Source organism: Barbatula barbatula (assembly GCF_947034865.1).
Source record: "Barbatula barbatula genome assembly, chromosome: 3".
Taxonomy (NCBI): domain Eukaryota; kingdom Metazoa; phylum Chordata; class Actinopteri; order Cypriniformes; family Nemacheilidae; genus Barbatula; species Barbatula barbatula.
The window spans coordinates 18,307,189-18,325,675 of NC_136764.1; the positions used below are offsets into that span (position 1 = coordinate 18,307,189).

The following is an 18,487-nucleotide window of genomic DNA, read 5'->3' on the forward strand; positions in this document are numbered from 1 at the left end:
TACTTTCAATTTGTGAATTGATTCAAACTGCTAGCAGATTTAATCAATATTAATCGAGAAAACATTTTTGTCCCATCCCTAATAAATAGTAATATGTTTGATAGCTTCACTTCACGACACTCATTAACATGTTCTAAAATGAACTTCATCTCCAGAGTTGCTCTGAGTGTTTGTGTCCATGTCCTCATACAGCGCAAATCCATGAGAATCACACGTGAACACGTCAAACTGTGCAGTTCATTCACTCAGACATACAGAACAGCCAGATGGCATGTTTAAATAACAGGATTATCTAGTTATATGGACTCCGTGCAGCCAGAAAACAAGTTTTACTTGCAAAATAGACTACGTAAAATAGTGGAGCGCTATTGATTAGCGGCACACCGAAACAAGCACAACAAATGCACTTCCCACAAACAAGCGACTCCTTTTAATGCACCTGCCAAACAGTATCACATGCCTCCTAAACTAGCAAATACATATAAGCTACACTGTACAATCCTGTTAGGGGCGCATGTGTTTAAACAGCCACAAAGTCTGCTTTCAGCCTTTGGACATAATACATAGTGCAAACATTATGGGATGCGGGGTAGTCAGACATTATAAACTTTGCTGGCTGACGTCCTAAAAGTTTGGCTTAAAGGAACATACCAGGCACAATGTTCTCTCTGCAACAAACACAGGGCGTGTGAGAGAATGGAGTCTCGTGGTTGTCAGAGCAGAAATGGAAACTTCTTCCCTCTGTATGTAGTTTTCTATAATTTTTTTCTTTGTTTACATAACATGTCCAGAATCTAGCGGGCTGTGCGTCCGTAAAACAATGGTCCGTAGGGAAACGCAGTGCTCCATGTGTAGTGTTGTTAAACGAAGCTTCAGGGGAAAGAAATTGCCTTTCTTTTTTGTATTATAATTCCTTGAGATACTCGAGGAATCGTTCCAACCCTGATCTCTTGTCTGTTTGACGTCAAAAAAATTATATTTTGCAGTCCCCATTCTCTTGTTTATACCTCAAAAACTGTGCCTGATGGCCATTATTTTAGATACTACAAATTATTAAAGACAGCTTTAGTATGTTTGTTTTGGCGCAGCAAGGTAATTAGCCTTTGTAGTGACGTTTTGTATGACCCTGGTTATATTGGCTGCCATCCACACCACACTTCACTTTATGTACTGCCCTCCGGTCAGGGGCAAGCCTGGCCACCCACTCTCTGTGGTTGCACTGTAAGTTTTACGTCACGGTTTCTTCTGCTCTGACTTGTGGGTTTGTACTCCTCCTTAGAGGGTGTGGCCCTCCAGGAGTCGCCGCTCTGGAGAGTGATAGATGTGGCGGAGTGCCAAAGAGAATTAGGTGAACAGTCAGTCTGTCGGCTTACACACCAAATCTGATCATAGGGATTCAAATTTGAGGCTTTTGGCATGGCTGTGTTAGATCTCCCTTCCTCCCCCCACTGATGCAAGCAGCAAGAACAGCGTAGTACTAGTGCAGCCTTGGGTGAATGGCCTGATTTATGGCTGTGGTGTTGAGACTCATTTTCCTGCTCTTAACTAAAGCTGTGAGCAGATTAAAGCTGTGGTCCAGTCACTCACAGTCAGACCTATCATCTTCCTCCAATCCCCGCTTCCATTGATGTTAGCTTTGCCCACACCTTTTTACCATCTTTAGGGCCCAGGTAGAGCTAAAAAAGTTTGTCCACCACTAAATCATCTTTCGCTTTTCTTATTGAGATGCTTTGTACTGAGTGATAGGGTTATACATGGAAAGAAGGCCTGTTGGTTTTGTTAGGGTTGTGTAAGTGTGAAATGTTTGTTCACTATGTGGTTTGTATCAGGGGGAGTCAGTGCGGCAATATTGCCTTACAGGAAGTCTTGACACCTACTGTCATATTGCATGACCACTGTTATCTAGTTTATGGTTGAAAATGTTTTTCTTTTGTCATTTTAGTGTAATAATTTTTTTTAATGGTTAAACCAAAGCATGCATATGCTTGTTTTCAACTGTAGCTCTGTGATCCTGAGATTAGGCGGGTCAGTGTAGATTTTCTCCAGAATAGTTTTAAAAGCCATGTGGAGAGACCTTAATAAAGAGGAACATTTTTGGGTTGGGGAGAAGAGGAGCAGAAAGGTAGAAGCATTTTTTGTGGGGTAGTTGAAGTTGAGGCAGCGCATTCCTCAACCCCCCCCCCCCCCCCCCCCCTTCACACACACACACACACTCACTCATATACGCACAGAGCTAGATGTGGTTGACTAGGCTGTGCAGACACAAATTTTCCCCCTCCCCTGCCTGGTTCACCTCACATCTACATAATTCCCTTTGCTCATCTGATTAACCTGCATAGGGGATGAGCAGATTGAGCTCACAATATTCCGAAGAATATATACCTTCACAGTCCTTCAAAGTCCTCTAGCAACATATTCAGAGTAAGCTGCACACAGGCAACAACAGGGTTAGTTTTAAGACTTAGCCTTAGCAGGTGGGCTGCCTGATTGTGTTCTTACATCTGCCTGCCTGGTCTGGCAGCTGCTGTTGTTTAACTACCACTGCTTCTGCTGCTGTCTCACTCCAAAATCCTTTGTTCTTTCTCCACCATCAACGAATTGTAAAGAATGAATGAATTTAGGCTTGGTGGCTGTGTGTGTTGGCCCTTTTGTTTGGAAGCAGAAGGAACAGGGGGTGGGGGCTGGGATCAAAGGTTGGCAAAGAGTCAGTTACAACTGATTTAACTGAAGAAAAATCCTCAGTCTCACCACCCCTCAACTGCTGTTGTATGTCTCAACAGCAATGACTCAGACTGAACATTTTAATAAAGCATGGTTTAAGTGAACAGAATCTCACCTAGAGCTATTTGTGTTAATGCTTCCTCTCCCTTCCTCTCCAGGTCCTGTAACCTGACTTTGCCTGACGCTGCGTTCTCTGAGAGAATTAAGGAAATATGGAGTGACATGCTGCAGATTAGTTAGCGGATTAGCGGCTTTGAGGACATTCACCTCTGTGTGAGTACACATTCCCTGTCCTGCTTCTGAAGCTTGGCAGCACAGCAGGAGCACTGCAGCCATGGCTGACCCAGGCATGATGAGCCTTTTTGGGGATGATGGGAATCTGTTCTCCGATGAGCTGGAGAGCCTAGGGGACTGTGGCTACCCACAAGGTCAGGCAAATCCAATGAGTCAACAGATGCCCCATGAGCACCAAGGTTATGGGCAGCTCTCCTCTTCTCTTCACCTCTCCTCTCCTGCTGTCCCTGGACAGGCCAAGCTTGGCCACCATTTTGACCACTTCAATCAGTACGAACAGCCCAAGATGCATTCAATGGACCAGCAGGGAAACCGGATGATGGGAAATGGACCAGTAAATGGCATGTCCTCACCTCATTCCCGCTACCATGGTGCTCCAGCGGGTGCTGGGGGCCTTCATGTCTACCCTGGTGCACAAGGAGATGGACGTAGCCAGTCATTCCCAGATGCTGGAAATGCATGGGGCTCTCAAGCGATACCAGTCCCTGAACAGGCTCGACCCCCTTTTCCCCAGCAACCCCCACAACCTGCTTCCCATCAACATGGGCCTGCTGGACCACAGGGCCATGCTCACCAAATGGGCTCTTTTATTGGCCGTGGTGAATATGCCATGCAAGGGCACAACCAGACACCAACACCTCCAAGAATGAACCACTTTCCACAAGGCCTCCCTCAGGAAGCCAGTCACTTCATTGGTCATGTGGGCATCGCGCAGAATCCCAGTATTTCGGGACCTGCAATGCGCCACCCAGCACAGCCTTCTCAACAGCATCAGCAATCCAATCAGCAGTTTCTCCACAGACCTGGACAGGGCCCAGGTCATCCGGAGTCTGTTGCTGGTCATAACCCCCAATTTCCACAAAGCCCCTCACGGCAGCAACAACAGCAGCAAGTCATGGGCGGGAGACCACACCAAAATATAGGATTTAACATGCACAACCAACCAGTCCCTTCCAACACTGTAAACAGCTCAGGGCAGTACCCTCCCTATCCTTCGTACGGCAACCTTAATCCGGGATTAGCCAACACTTCAGGGATGAGTCCCAATTTGAGCCTTACCACCAGCAGCAACAGTAACCCTAATGCACCTGTGTCCCAGGTACAGCGCTACCCTGCCCAAACAGGGCCCCAGCGCTATCAAACACCTGGGCAGCAACAGGGACCAATGCACCAGCAGCCCATTCATGTGAACCAAATCAATGCCCAGCCTATGCATCCAACTCAGAACCAGGCTACAGCTCAACAAAAGTTGCAGCAACAGCATCTACCACCTCCATCTCAGGGATCATATGCTTCCCCACCTTCCATGTCACCAATGAGAAACTTGGCTACCCCTGCGGGTACTCCTCCACCCCAGCAGGTCCGCCCACCCAGTGCAGGTTTAGCAACTGATGTCGGTGGGTACCCTGGTGTGCCACATCAATCTCAAGCCCCAATGGCTCATTCCCAGAGAGGATCTGGTCCAATGAATGCAGCACAGCAGCATCCCCATCAGCAGCTGCCATCACATCCCTCACACCCGCAGCAACATCCACATCCTCCACCTGCCCAAATGTATGCTGCTTTGTCACCCAATCATAGGGCCACGAGTACTCAAGGAAGACCTCCAGCAGGGCCTGGTACAAACCACACAGAGCCACCACAAGACCAGAGGCTGCTCTCCCAACAAGCGCAACGACAGCAGCTGCAGACGCCCCCATTGCCTTTCCAGCAGCAACAGCTGCAGCAGGTGCACACCCCTCCAACAATTCCCACATCACAGGCACACCTGGCTGCACACCACCAGAGCTCCCCTCCATCTCAGCAGGCATGGGCACCTCCTCACCAATCGCCTCCATCCATGCAGAAAGTGCCTCACATGCAGGTGAGCGTGTCAAAAGTATACCCTCAATTGTTATGACTGTGTGTGTGTTAATGTTACTTTTAGAAACTTTTGGGTGGCATGCTTGAAGTGTACAAAATTCCCTTTAGCCCTTTGGGAGAACAAGTGTGTGGGAAATGAATTTTTACAGCTGTTTGTTTCCTCCTCACTGCATATCCCGGCCCTCCCCAAGACACAGGCGCCACAGTGCTAATCTCCTAACCCCACCCCTCCCCCTTTCCACTCTGAAGGGGAAATGCTCCCTTCCTGCTCGCAGTAAGCATCATTCTCCTCCCCCGTCTACACTCCTTCCGCTCCCTCCCTCTCTCTCCCTCTCCCTCTCTCTCTCTCCCTCCCTCTCTCTCTCTCTCTCTCTCTCTCTCTCTCTGCATCATTTCTGTCTGTGTGTCTCTCCCCCTATCTCTTTGCTTTGCCTGTCTCTGAGGACTCATGCATGAGTTAATGGTGTACAGCAGGATGCATCCTGTTGGGAGGGTGGAGGAGGGAGCCAGTGGGGAAGGGAGGTTAGCAGCTCTCAATAGCTGTGAACGTCACATGCTTCTTATGCCATTAGCTTGTTTTGCTCTGAAAGCCTCTTTCTCTGGTGACCCATTCACACACAATGTCGGCTGTTATTCCAACATGCATATCGAGCACATAGCATTTTATGGTGGCGTTTGTTTCTCTTTCTCAAATAGCAGCCTGCAAATGTGGCTCAAGCGATGGCGTCTCTTTGATTGTGTCCTGATATGGAAAGTTTTGTGGTTGACATTTAGGATGTCAGCATTAATTTGTCCACCTCTCTTGTGACCTAGATGAAACACATGCACTTAGGTGGTGTGTGCTGCTTCAGTGCATCTGTCACTGTGGGCTAATAAGGCATATTTTCTGTGTCTGGACCACGAGTTGTCTAAAGACATTTGATTTTAATATTTTTCACAGGCATTTTCAATTTGCATTTATATCAGCGGAGGCAGCATTTAGTTATGAATATTAGGTTTTCTCTTTAATACAGTGACTGTTTTGGGACATTTGGGACATGTGGCATTCATGACCAGTAGAGACCGTACTCTCTGACATTTATAACGGAGGAGTGTTACATTTGCTTATTGCTGGTTGAAGTTGGTATAAAATAAGTCCCATTAATTGTTTCTTGAGATCAAATGTAGTGTGCATCAGGCCTCCATCCTCAGGAATGGCAAAACTTACTGCCCTCACCTTGTGTTTTGTTGCTCCGTATTAAATGACAGATGTCACTTATACAGCATTGAGAGCTTTGATGAGAACAAAATTAGAGTGTTGCGTTTTAAGTAAATCAGTTCTTCATCTGAGGAAACAGACTCTTCATTGTGGCTCCAGCCGCTGTTGTCAAACTGGTACCATGCGCAAGTGTTCACAGCATTACACTGTTCTGTGAAAACCACTAAGAAGTGCAGATGGGAATGTATGAAATGTTTGTCGTGACTTAAATCCAGTCGCGCTGCATGTGGAAAGTGGACAGCCCGGTTTATGATTCCTTTATTTCCCATTTAGCAGTTTGTACAAGCTGCTAGCCTCCTGAGACACTGCTGACAGCGGCTGCTTGCCATTTTAGCTGTGTCTCTCTCACTCAGGGCAAGCACGAGCAATGTGGCACTTCCTAAATATACAAAGTATGTTATGTGTAATTTGCACAAGCAGTGTCGTAAAAGGAAGTTGCAACACAGGACAGTTAAATTGCCAGATATTTACATGTTCTGGGCTCTCTCTTTGGCACTTTAAGTACGGTTTAAGATTTGTGTTAAGTATTAATGTGGCGTCCTTTTAGTATTGTAGATTATTACAGGCCCTAAGCATTATGAAGAAAGTTTACACATTTTGTTTCATTTTGGCATTCCTCTATTCCATCTATTTTCTAGAGGTTTGTTTATAGTTTGCAAATAGTAAGTAGCTTACTATGTTTCACCACTGCAGATTTGTAGTTCATTTAGGTTTGGTCTTGAACAGAAGCAAGCTAAACTTCATGACTAATGAATCTTGATGATAAACTTTAGCTCAGGTTAGGCTCTGTGTTTGGGAGTCAGCTTTTCATCAGATGGATTGGGTGTTAACTCATGGGTTGGCCCTGCAAAAAGCCTGCCGTGCTGAGCAGAGGCGCAGTGCTCCTTCAGGGAGTATTTAGCTCTCCGAGTGAGCACTTTGCCTGCTAGATTAACTGACACGCCAGTCTCCCCCTCCGAGAGATGAAATCCTATATTGAACATATTGTATTCTGGACTGCTGCTGTCAAATTAGAAATGCAGAGAGCGCGTGTGGTGGGCCTATTGTCATTCATGCAATTGATTATTGGGGAGACTTGGCAAGAGGAGAGACATTTATCCGTTAAAGCAGCAGCAGAACACTACATGCTTCCAGCTGCTCTAATGACCACCGATGCGTTGGGTGTTGGATATTTTCTGTGACCTTGCCACTGTTTGGCATGCACAGTGCACCCATTTTTCTCATAGTGTGTTTACAGGAAATATGCATTTCGACACCACAATGATGTGGTTTACGAAGTCTTTTGTTTTAAAGCAAAGTGCATGGTATGCAGTAAAATGCTAGGGTAGAATCAACACATAATTCATAGAGAATGTTCCTGTATGCCAAGAAAACGGATATCATACAACAAATCTTTTGTTTTGGTTGTTTGTGCCTTTTAAGAGTTCTGGCATATTTTATTAAATTTGCTGATGTCGAAAACTGAAACACTGGCATTTGTAAGGTATAGCTATAATTTATTAGTGTCATAATGCCGGATTCCCATCTGCTGCTGGGACTTTGGGAAGCTGGACGCTTAACACAGCTGCCAGCATGTTTCCTGTCATTCTGTCTTCGCCATGAACGGAGAGTGGGTTGAAGATAACACCGCAACTGCAAGGAGACCAGGAACGGCGACAGGGGCAGCAATACATTGAATTGTGAAGATGCTTGCATTCATTTCCCCCTACTGATTCTAAAACTAAAACAAATTTAGCTATGTAATGGATGAGTGTAGTGGTTCACTCAAATGTAGTGATATCAAGAGCAAGGGTTATCCACTTTGTAATCATGAATGGTATATTTTTCTAATGTTTTTATACTTTGTCCTTTTTCTCTCCAATCCTCAGCATTCTCCATCAGACCCTTCTTTGGAGATGGTAACACCAAGTAAGACACCTGCTTCAGGCCTGAACCTCCAACCAACCAACTGTGGCATAGAGCAGACGGAGAGTGCGCTCAAGCCAAAAAAGAAAAAGAAGAAAGCCAAGGCAAGCGAGGGCCAGGAAATTAACGAATTCAGTGGTGAAGCTGAAGGAGCATCATTTCTGGTTAATGATGGAGATGGTGTTATGACTGCCATGGATCAGTCGACCGTTGAAAAGAAGGGCAAGAAGAAACCAAAGGAGAAGGAGCCGAAAGAACCCAAGACTCCTAAAACTCCGAAGACTCCCAAGACACCCAAAGAACCCAAGGAACCTAAGGAGAAAAAAGTTAAGACCGCCACTCCAAAGCCTAAGAGCTCCAAAAAGCCCAGGTATGAGTTCAAATCTTTCTGTTTTCGTTTTCTTAAAGACGGTGTTCTTGTATTATATACTTTTCTAACTATTTTGCTTATTAACAAAGTGATTTTTCACATGACCTTCATCATGTGCACTTAAAGCAGTTGTTTTCTAGGTCTAGTATCATCTAGTGCTTTACCCAGTTCACTCAATTCAGCAGTGCTGATATTCAGTTGTATTGGATTTAACACAATACATTAGTGATATTGTCCCTTTTCAAAGGCTTTACGGACTGATTTCTGAGCTAGTAACAATAAACTACAAACATCATAGGCTTTCTTTCTCACCTACTTACCTGAGGTTGATGTTGATGCTTGTGAAGGGTTGCAAATTATCATTACTCTGTGTCAGCTTTGTTTATTAGTCACTCTTTTTAACATCTTAAATGTATATGTGGCTCTCCTTTTAATACACGTACCTATCATTATGCTGACTTCAAATAATGCCATTTCCATTTTAACAGCCTCTCCTAGCCCCAACCCTTCACTACTCAAAAAAAGCATCCAGCCTGAAAATGCCAAGCAACAAGGTTGAATGCCTATTTCTCCTCTTGCTGAGGTGGTAACATGAGCCGCCTGAGGAATGTGTCAGCCTACCCCCTTAACCTCCCCCTCCTCCCCCCGCCCATCTAAATGCCCGACGCTCCTCCGCCATGTCCCTTTCATCCAGAGGAAAAGGGCCGGGCCAATGCAAGCACTCAGCAGCGCATCTGCAGCACAGTGCCGGAGCAGTAGGTCATCTTAAGGGGGAGGGGTGGGGAAGCGCGTGTGTGTATGTGAGAGGAAAAGGGGAGGGGGATATCTCCATTCAAAATGGCACCGAATGCTAGTTAGTCCACAATGCTGTCTCATTAATCATGCCGGCCTGAATTTGACCAGATCCGCTACAGTTCTGCATGTGTGGGGTTGGTGAGCCCCTGTGGATGCTTCTTAACAGCGTGGCCTCATTTCTCAAAAGTGGACTACCAAGTTAAATCCGCAGAGCACGTCATTCCTTTGATAGGAGTTTGTCATTCATGTCCCTTCCCCCATTGTCATTTTTCAAATATTTGCCGTCCATCTTATCAGTTCTAACACTTTCCTTGTTTACTTTAATCAAGAAAATGGAATAGAGGTAAGAAAGTTGGACCTTTTAAAGTCTTTGTCTCATCTCTGTTGCTGTTCCTAACTGGCAAAGAGAGTACAACTATAAATAGTGATTCTCAGGCCGCACCCCGAGTAAAATGTGAGCGTCTGCACGGCCAGGTTTGTTTTCCATACATAATCATCAAACACTTCTGAAGGACCTCTCCTTAGTTGTTGCGTTGTATGTGACTCTTTTCCCCCATGAGAAGACTGCTTTGCATTGCAAATGCACACAGCTCATCCTCAATTTATTGGCAGGTTCCCAAGAAACTATAGCAGAGCCCCCATTTTAGTCAGTGAGGTTGTTTTCTAACTGTATGACCATCTAATTCGGTGAGCAGTTTTTCTGCCGCTTTGATTTTCATTGGTCTCGTGGCAAAAGTCTTTTTCTCTCGTTCTCGCAGATAATCTTAGCTACATCCTGTGCACTCAAATATGAAAACCACAACAGTCGTGGTTGCATAGGAAGTGCTGCAATGTGTGTGTACTTAAAGCGCTTCACTTGCGGGACCAGCTTGCTTGTTTGCTCGCAAGTCTTTCTACAGCACATTTACTCCACACTGCTTGCTTAATTGTCCTCAAACAAACACGCCGTCATGTCCCCCTTCAGCCTGTGGCGTGAAAAAAGGATTCTGTGTGACATTGAACCTCAAAATGAGAGAGAGTTGATGGCATAACAGAAGGAAAGTCTAAGCATCCAACTTCATCCTCCCTGTTTATTTTATCCTTCCGAGACTGGCAGGCCTGGCCCACCAGGGGTTGGGAGTTTTCAGTTCCTGTGAAGCCTTGTGGGTTGCTGCTTTGGTGATCAGACAGGCCACCGCCTCAAAAGAAAGAGAGTGAGGCAGTGAATAGATTTGTGAAGTGTGCCGAACGATGAATGCGTAGCCACTGGGGGACAAGCAAGAGCGTAGATACACAGCGCTGGTGCTACACACTTCCATCAAAGCATCAGGCATTTAAAAACAAAGAGCCAAGCCACCACACACACTGTGCACAAGAAAGAACCTCTGCTTTCAAATTACTTTATAGGAGGCCTAAATGTTATTTGAAAGTTCACCTTTATGGCTAAATTCCTTGGTGGCCAGAGGATTTTTTTTAAGATTTGGAAAGTATTGTCCTTATAGGTTTTGAGGCCTAAATGTGGTGCTGTGCTGCTTTGTAGAAGCATGTTGCAATCACATGACCAGCACTAATAATCATTACTGAAGAGACATCAATGATGTTTGGTTGGATTATACCAATCGTGACTCGTAAACAAACTACTTTTCTTAGTGCACCTTTAAGATGTCAGTTGCATTGTTTTTAGAGATGGTCTGTAAAACACGGGGGTCAGCGTTACACGTTTGTCCATTTCTGGTTGTGGCATGCATACATCTGCAGCTCTCAGCAGTGGTCTAATAAACCTGCCTTGTCAGTGATGGCGAGTAATTGAGTGGATCCGCAGCATGGGTGACCTTGCTCTGAGAGCCCAAGGTGTGATGCCGTTGCTTCCCCCAACTCTCTTCCTTCGCATATGCGAACACACACACTGTTTCTCCTTGATTGGCCCCTAACACTTTCACACACTCTTGCGTGCCTACGTTGTCCTTTTCCACCTTTTATCTCAATCCTTCTGCTAAGTTTGTCTTTCTATCCCTCCCTTTATCATGCCATGCTAAACTTTGTTCATTCTCTCACATATATATCAACTCACCCACACACATCCTCTCTCTCAACACGTTCTCGGCACAGTCCAGTACTCTTGGCGAGGCTGGCATTTCCCCTCCCTTAATTCGGGCACAGTTTAGCGCGATATTGATCCCACACCGCCTTTGATTGTTCTTGATAGCACTCTTTTTATAAAAGGGTGTTTGGGTCTGTCTTTTGGATGTCTTGTCTATCTTTTTTGTGGAACCTCATGTTTTGTCTCATGCCTTATCCTGTCTGTTTCGAAGGACGCGGACATCAATTACGTTCCATTTGCCTTTGTAGACCAGTTGTAGCATGTTGGTTCTGCAATTTCACGTTCTTGTTTACGTTTGCGCCTGTGCGACACTGCAAAAGAGCTGTTGAGAGTAAACAGCCGTGCGTGCGTGTGTGTGAGCAGCTGCTGTTAGAGTGAGCACCATGGGGGGGTCCAGCTGAAGATGAGTCATCTCACTGGCGGCGGCAGGTGTCCCATTAACCCCCCGGCCCTCTCTCCTCCTCCTCCTGAGTGTCAGCACTGGAGCGGAGTGGCTCACACAAACCTGCAACACGGCCCGTGTCCTTCCCCTACTAATGCCAATTAGCCCCTCTTTCTCTGCCCCTTCATCTCAAAGGCCACATGCGGCCCGGCTCGGCCCGCTACAGAATGTTGTTGCCTGTGTTTCGTTGCAGCTATCTGCCTTCTGTGATTCATAAAGGGCAGCTATGGAAAAGAAGGCTGTCCCCCCCCTTTCATCTGAGAGTGTTTATCCTGCCCTTATAGATCTTTTTCCTCCTTTTGTTCGACCAGCTTTTTTCTGGCAGTTTTTGCCGAACAGTGACAGTATGAAACCCAAAGCCACAGAGCGGTGTGGCTGCAGGTGCTTGAGGAGTGTTGGAGAAAGAGACTCTGACTGAGGCAAGCAGATGGCTTTAGCCAGTGGCGTCCAGCCAGAGGAACAGGTGCGGGTCACGTGACCGCCGGTTACCAGGGCGATTTGATTGCTCTTGGCGTGCGAGTGAAAAGAGAGGGGGGCCCCAGAGCGAGAGAGTGCGAGAGCCTCCAGGGCATTGTGTAATCTGTGGCAGGGAGAGAGCAGGACTCTGAACTGGAAGTGGAGTTAACTAGTTCTTGCTCTCCACTTTCACATTCCTTATGTGAGGGTAACCATTTCTTTTCTCAAGAGTACCTATTTTTTTCAAGAAAAATTACTTAGTTTAACACCTAAAACAACTGTACATTTTTCATCATTCTAGTTTAGGATTTAGCATGAATGTATTGTTGTATAGTTGACATTACAAATTGAAATCCCTAAGCTACTTTTTGATCACACTTCTTGAATCTAGGGATGCACCGTTATGTACATTTTGGCTGATAACCGCTAATTCTTTAACATTGGAAGCCGAAAACCAATATGTTTGCCCATATAGAGTATGTAAATATAAAGACTGAACCTAAAGGCAAAAACTGGTTTTATTTGAAAACATTCACGGCAGAAAACAAGGTAACCATTAGTTCTCTTTTCCCCCCTGAAAATCATGTACCAAGGCTACTTTTGACTAGTTAACGACTCTTTAACCTTCAAACTTTTCTGGTATATTTTCTCTAATAAACAATTATAGATGTTCTTCCAGACGAACCCAGAAAATGTCACATGTCTAACAGGTCTCCAGACCGAAAGCATTCAGACAGCAGTCTTGATTCAAACAATATGCTTTTGTTCCGATAAATTACACATTCATACATACTGTATCTACATACATAAACAATGTTCCGCTAATAGCAGTAAATGAATGATCACGACAGAAAGATAGTACTTTCCCTAACCCTAACTCTGGTTAAATGTATTCAGCTGCACGCTGCTCAGAGGAAATGATTTATCGACTATAATACATCTGCCTACATTTTATTATCCGCCGATACCGATAATATTAAAATGACAATTTTTCGGCCAATATGGCAGTTAATTATTAGTTATTTTTGGCAGATTTACTAGCCAGTGATATTGGAACCAGAAACTGTGGTTTATTGGTTTGATGCTTAATCTAACCAAATCTCTTTCGTCACCCACAGTGCTAAGAAACCTGACTCAGAGTCCAGTAACAGCACCAAGAAAGATGCAAAGCGCAAGAGAGAGCCCTCAGTCACCCCTGATGCGGAGAAGACTCCTCCACATTCACCAGAGGAAGAGGAGGATGATGGTGTACAGGTAAACATTAATGTTTGTACTCATTCTAGAACAGTTCTTGTCTCAAAGCGAATCATTAATGCTTTAAGAGATACACAGATCAACTTTCTGATGCATGTTTTGTGTGTCTACTACAGAAAAGACGATCCAGTCGGCAAGTGAAAAGGAAGCGCTACACTGAGGACTTGGAGTTCAAAATTTCAGATGATGATGGAGATGACTCTCCAGGACCAAAGTCTCCAACTACTTCAGAGCAGCAGGTCAGTATTATAAGATCCTGTGTTGGAGTGTTGTGTGTATGCATGACTTGAGCTGGAAAACAGCTGATGTGACATTCTGTTGGTTATGCTGGATGGATGTTCCCCCGTTAACTCTTTATCCTTTGTGTTGTAGGAGATGCCGGATGCCGAGGGCCCCGTGGTGGAGAAGATCATGGGGACGCGCATGGGAAAGAAAGAGGTGAGCAAAGCAGCCGAAATCCTCTCACACAAGCTTTAACCACTGCTCTCTACTGGATCAGGCCAGATTACACATAACATCTGTCTCAAATCCTGCCCCAGACCCTGTCATTGTCGAGATGTCGTCTGAGTGGGCTGATATTGTCTTCAGCTGACAGTAGTAGTAGTATTAATCCGGTGCAGGCCAGCAGCGTTCCAGAGTTGTGGCTGGTTCAGAGCAAAGCTGATGCGAGGTCTTGTGACGAGGCCATGTAAGAATAAACTCTGTCTCAGCGTGATTAATCTCAGATTCTACAACGTTACTCCTTTGAAACTGCTCCACAAAACAAAGCTCCCCAAGCTCGGCAGCCAAAAATAATACGCTGTGCGTGTCTCTTAGTAGCGCAGCTGCAAATGGGCTCCCGCCCGAGGAAATGGTAGGTTTGGCGTCTGCCGTAGCGCTGTGGTTTTGGCAGGAAGCCAGGCCCCGGGTCAGCTCCCTGTGAATGGGGCTGTGTGTGGTAGAGGAGCTGAAGTGATTCATGACTCAGCCGCACTACGTACTACTAGCTAGAGAAACATAAAAGGTGGATCGCTCTTTTCTTTTTCACCCCTGGTCTTTTAGTTGTCATACTGATTTTTTTGTCCTGAGGCATTACAGTCGAGAGCAGATATCAATGCCAAAATGCTAAGCTGCGCAAGTTGTTTGTTAAAGGAAATAGTGGACACTTCTGATGTCTGGGTGGAAGAGCAATAGTGATTTGTTGGCTCCAAACATGTTACAGATATGCACATTCTGGACTTCAAATAATGTTCCTGCTTGTTTTTTTTTTTCAGCTTGAATCTGGTGAAGAGTTGGAAGTTGAAGAGTTTTATGTCAAATTTAAAGGCTTGTGAGTATCCATCTAATGCCATTTTTATTGTGTTATGATGTGAAGTAATTGAAATTATTATATTTAAAAGTTAAATAAAGTGCCTCCTTGTGTGCAAGCATGTATTTCTAAAAGTTAAACATTAATGGGATTTAAATGTCAAATAGTGCAAACACACAGCTGCTTTTGTACTGTGCCCTTATTCAACCATTAAACTGAGCCTTTCTCTGCTTTACGAGGAAGTTTAAAACTACTAATACAAAGGGATTCATGTCCTGTCCACACCTGTTTATTTGGGAGGACATGTTTTGTTCACAAACAAGACTTGATACACATGCAATTCATAGATAATTATGTCTAAGTGTTACAGTGTGAGTGATACAGTTAGGTCCATATATATTTGATAGCACAATATTTATTTTTGTCAGGTTTTTTCCTAAACCTATTCAAGCTATAGTGATATAATGGATATGGGCTGAAAGTGCACACTCTCAGGTTTAATTTGAGCGTATTTACATCCAAATTGGAAGAAGGGTTTAGGAATTACAGCTATTGAGAGTAGCTACCCCCCTTTTTCAAGGGACCAAAAGTAATTGGACAATTGAATCAAAAGCTGTTTTATGGACAGCTGTGGGCTATTCCTTCGTTATTTCTTCATCAATTAAGCAGGTAAAAGGTATTAAGTTGATTCTAAGTGTGGTATTTGCATTTTGAATCTATTGCTGTGACCCTTCATCATGCGTTCAAAGGAGCTCAACATGCAGGTCAAACAGGCCATCATTAGGCTTAAAAAACAAAAATCCATCAGAGAGATAGCCGGAACATTAGGAGTGGCCAAATCAACTGTTTGGTACATTCTGAGAAAAAAAAGAATGCACTGGTGAGCTCAGCAACATAAAAAGGCTTGGACGTCCACGGAAGACAACAGTGGTTGATGATCGCAGGATTCTCTACTTGGTAAAGAAAAACCCATTCACAACTTCCAGCCAAGTGAAGGAGACCCTCCAGGAGGTAGGAGTGTCATTGTCAAAGTCTACAATCAAGAGAAGACTCCACAAGAGCAAATACAGAGGGTTCACCACAAGGTGCAAACCATTAATAAGCATCAAGAATAGAAAGGCCAGATTAGACTTTGCACCTAAAAAAAACACCTAAAAAAGCCTGACCAGTTCTGGAAAAGCATTCTTTGGACGGATGAAACTAAGATCAACCTGTACCAAAATGATGGGAAGAAAAAAGTATGGAGAAGGCTTGGGACAGGATTCTGAAGTGTATAGGAATATCTGTGTCCAAATATATATGGACCTAACTGTATGTCTTTGATGTCACTCTGGAATCACCTTTTTTGTTATTTTCCCAGCTCATACCTGCACTGTCGCTGGGCAAACATCGAGGAGCTGGAGAAGGACAAGCGAATTCAGCAGAAGATCAAGAGGTTTAAAGCCAAGCAAGTCTTCAATAACTTTCTGACAGAGGTTAGCATCCACCCTCCATTTTCCTTGTCATCCACCATTTTGTATTTTCTTTTTCCATTCATTTTTTTTCCCCCACTCATTTTATGACCCTCACTGATAATGGCAGCAGTATGTACTCTCAACAGTGGTATGTTGTGCTGGTATTATGGTGGCTTTCTGAACAATCTCATCCACGCTAGGGCAATAAAATGCCCTTATCTCTGTTGCACGCAATCTCCCAGCATGACAGTGCACATACTGCCCAGTTAAGGTCACAAGTATTAGGTAATTCAAGCAGTTGCTTAAGAACGTGTGCCATTGCGTTCTTTAATTTTTTGTATGGAACTGTGCGATTTTTGAAGGGGGTTTTCAATCAATCAAGCCTGGTGGGGTTTTCCCTGAGAGATTTAAGCCACCCACATCAGAAATCTTAGAAAAGGTTCCACCAGGTAGATTCTCATTTCGAGGCTTGTTGTGGGGTGGCTCGAGCAGGAATGAAACCATTGTTTTGTAGTCATTCATCTAACCAATCAATCACGCTCATTGACAGATGGATGATGAGCCCTTCAATCCAGATTATGTGGAGGTGGACAGGGTTCTGGATGTGTCTGAAAGCACAGATGAAAATGGAGAGGTACAGCGTCTCGCTCATTCATCTGCTTCACTCGTTCATAAAGTCATTTGTCTCAAAACATAGATTTACCTTGATTAAAGCTCTTACTAGATGGGTTACCGCTATAAAGACGTCAGTCAGACCACCCTGTGAGAATTCCGAAAAATGTGTGAACTCTGTCTTGTTGATGCATGTTTCTGCAGCTTGTAACTTTGTACCTGGTGAAGTGGTGTTCCTTGGCCTACGAGGACAGCACATGGGAGCTAAAAGCTGACATTGACCAAGGGAAGATTGAAGAGTTTGAGAGGGTGATGGCGCGTGAGCCAGAGCTAAAGCGTGTGGTAAGAGCTGCTGCTTGTCTAGTGCGCTTTATTTTCTCTTGAGTGCTGAGCGAGCGAGGGGAGAGGGCCACGTTCTTGCGGTTGCACGGAAACCACTAACGGGAATTGTTTTATTTGAAACAGGAGCGACCTCCCGCTAGCGACTGGCAGAAATCCGAGAGTTCCCGAGAATATAAAAACGGCAATGCACTCAGGGAATACCAGCTGGAGGGAGTCAACTGGCTGCTCTTCAACTGGTACAACACGTATGTATGCAATTACCAAGCTGTCCAGCTGCACTACGCAGTCTAAAGCATTTGTAATGCTGTTTAATCGCAGTGCTTTATGCAGGGAATACGGCATTCTTTTTTTGTCCAACACTTATCCTCACTCTTTTCTTTTGCTCTCAGACGAAACTGTATTTTAGCTGATGAAATGGGTCTTGGCAAAACAATCCAGTCCATCACATTCCTATATGAGATATACCTGAAGGGAATTTGCAGTCCTTACCTCGTGATCGCTCCTCTTTCCACCATTCCCAACTGGGAGAGAGAGTTCAGGACATGGACCGAGCTCAACGTAGTGGTCTATCACGGTAGCCAGGCCAGCAGAAAGACCATTCAGGCTTATGAGATGTACTACAGGGACTCACAGGTAAACATTTTCTCTTATCATTTAGTGTATGTATGAATCACATTACCTCAACTCTTCAGTATGTTTTTAGGGGTAATGTTGTACATACTCTATACTTTAAGCAGTGTTCTTTAGGGCCCTTCATCATAAGCATTTTTCTGCAGGGCCGTGTGATAAAGGGAGCTTACAAATTCCATGCAGTCATCACCACTTTCGAGATGATCTTGACAGATTGCCCTGAGTTACGAAGCGTGCCGTGGCGCTGTGTGATCATTGATGAGGCTCATAGACTCAAGAACAGGAACTGCAAGCTGCTTGAGGGCCTTAAGATGATGGACATGGTTGGTGCCTCTGCTTTTACAGCACACTTTGAAACTAACCTGCTGTTAGTCTCTGCTCAGATCTGTTAGATGCTTTATTCATATTAGCATAACCATGTAAATAATATTATGACTCTACCTGTGGAACAAATTTACATTTTAGTTGTAGTGTCGTGTAAAATATTAACGTCTGAACCCGTTTGATGGGTTCATTCTAAAATATCATCTAATTGCGGATTGTTGCACAGGAACACAAAGTACTGCTGACTGGGACACCACTGCAAAATACAGTGGAGGAGCTCTTCAGTCTCCTTCATTTCCTGGAGCCAGACAGGTTTCCCTCAGAGATCACCTTCATGCAGGAGTTTGGAGATCTCAAAACAGAAGAACAGGTACAAAATATATTTTTTCACTTGACTTA

The 18,487-nt window shown here is 44.6% G+C and overlaps 1 protein-coding gene across 2 annotated transcripts in view; it reads left to right on the top strand.

The window, feature by feature from the left end:
• Positions 1–18,487, top strand: part of chd7 (chromodomain helicase DNA binding protein 7) — a 45,987-nt gene that overhangs the window by 10,983 nt on the left and 16,517 nt on the right. For both annotated transcript variants that reach the window (XM_079452068.1, XM_079452069.1), the window contains exons 2-14: positions 2,880–4,879; positions 8,005–8,411; positions 13,303–13,438; positions 13,555–13,677; positions 13,811–13,876; positions 14,692–14,747; positions 16,087–16,201; positions 16,731–16,814; positions 16,997–17,134; positions 17,258–17,379; positions 17,524–17,767; positions 17,911–18,087; positions 18,315–18,458. In XM_079452068.1, coding sequence (XP_079308194.1) covers positions 3,056–4,879; positions 8,005–8,411; positions 13,303–13,438; positions 13,555–13,677; positions 13,811–13,876; positions 14,692–14,747; positions 16,087–16,201; positions 16,731–16,814; positions 16,997–17,134; positions 17,258–17,379; positions 17,524–17,767; positions 17,911–18,087; positions 18,315–18,458 — 3,636 coding nt within the window. In that variant the 5' untranslated portion in view covers positions 2,880–3,055. The remainder of the gene's footprint in view (positions 1–2,879; positions 4,880–8,004; positions 8,412–13,302; positions 13,439–13,554; positions 13,678–13,810; positions 13,877–14,691; positions 14,748–16,086; positions 16,202–16,730; positions 16,815–16,996; positions 17,135–17,257; positions 17,380–17,523; positions 17,768–17,910; positions 18,088–18,314; positions 18,459–18,487) is intronic.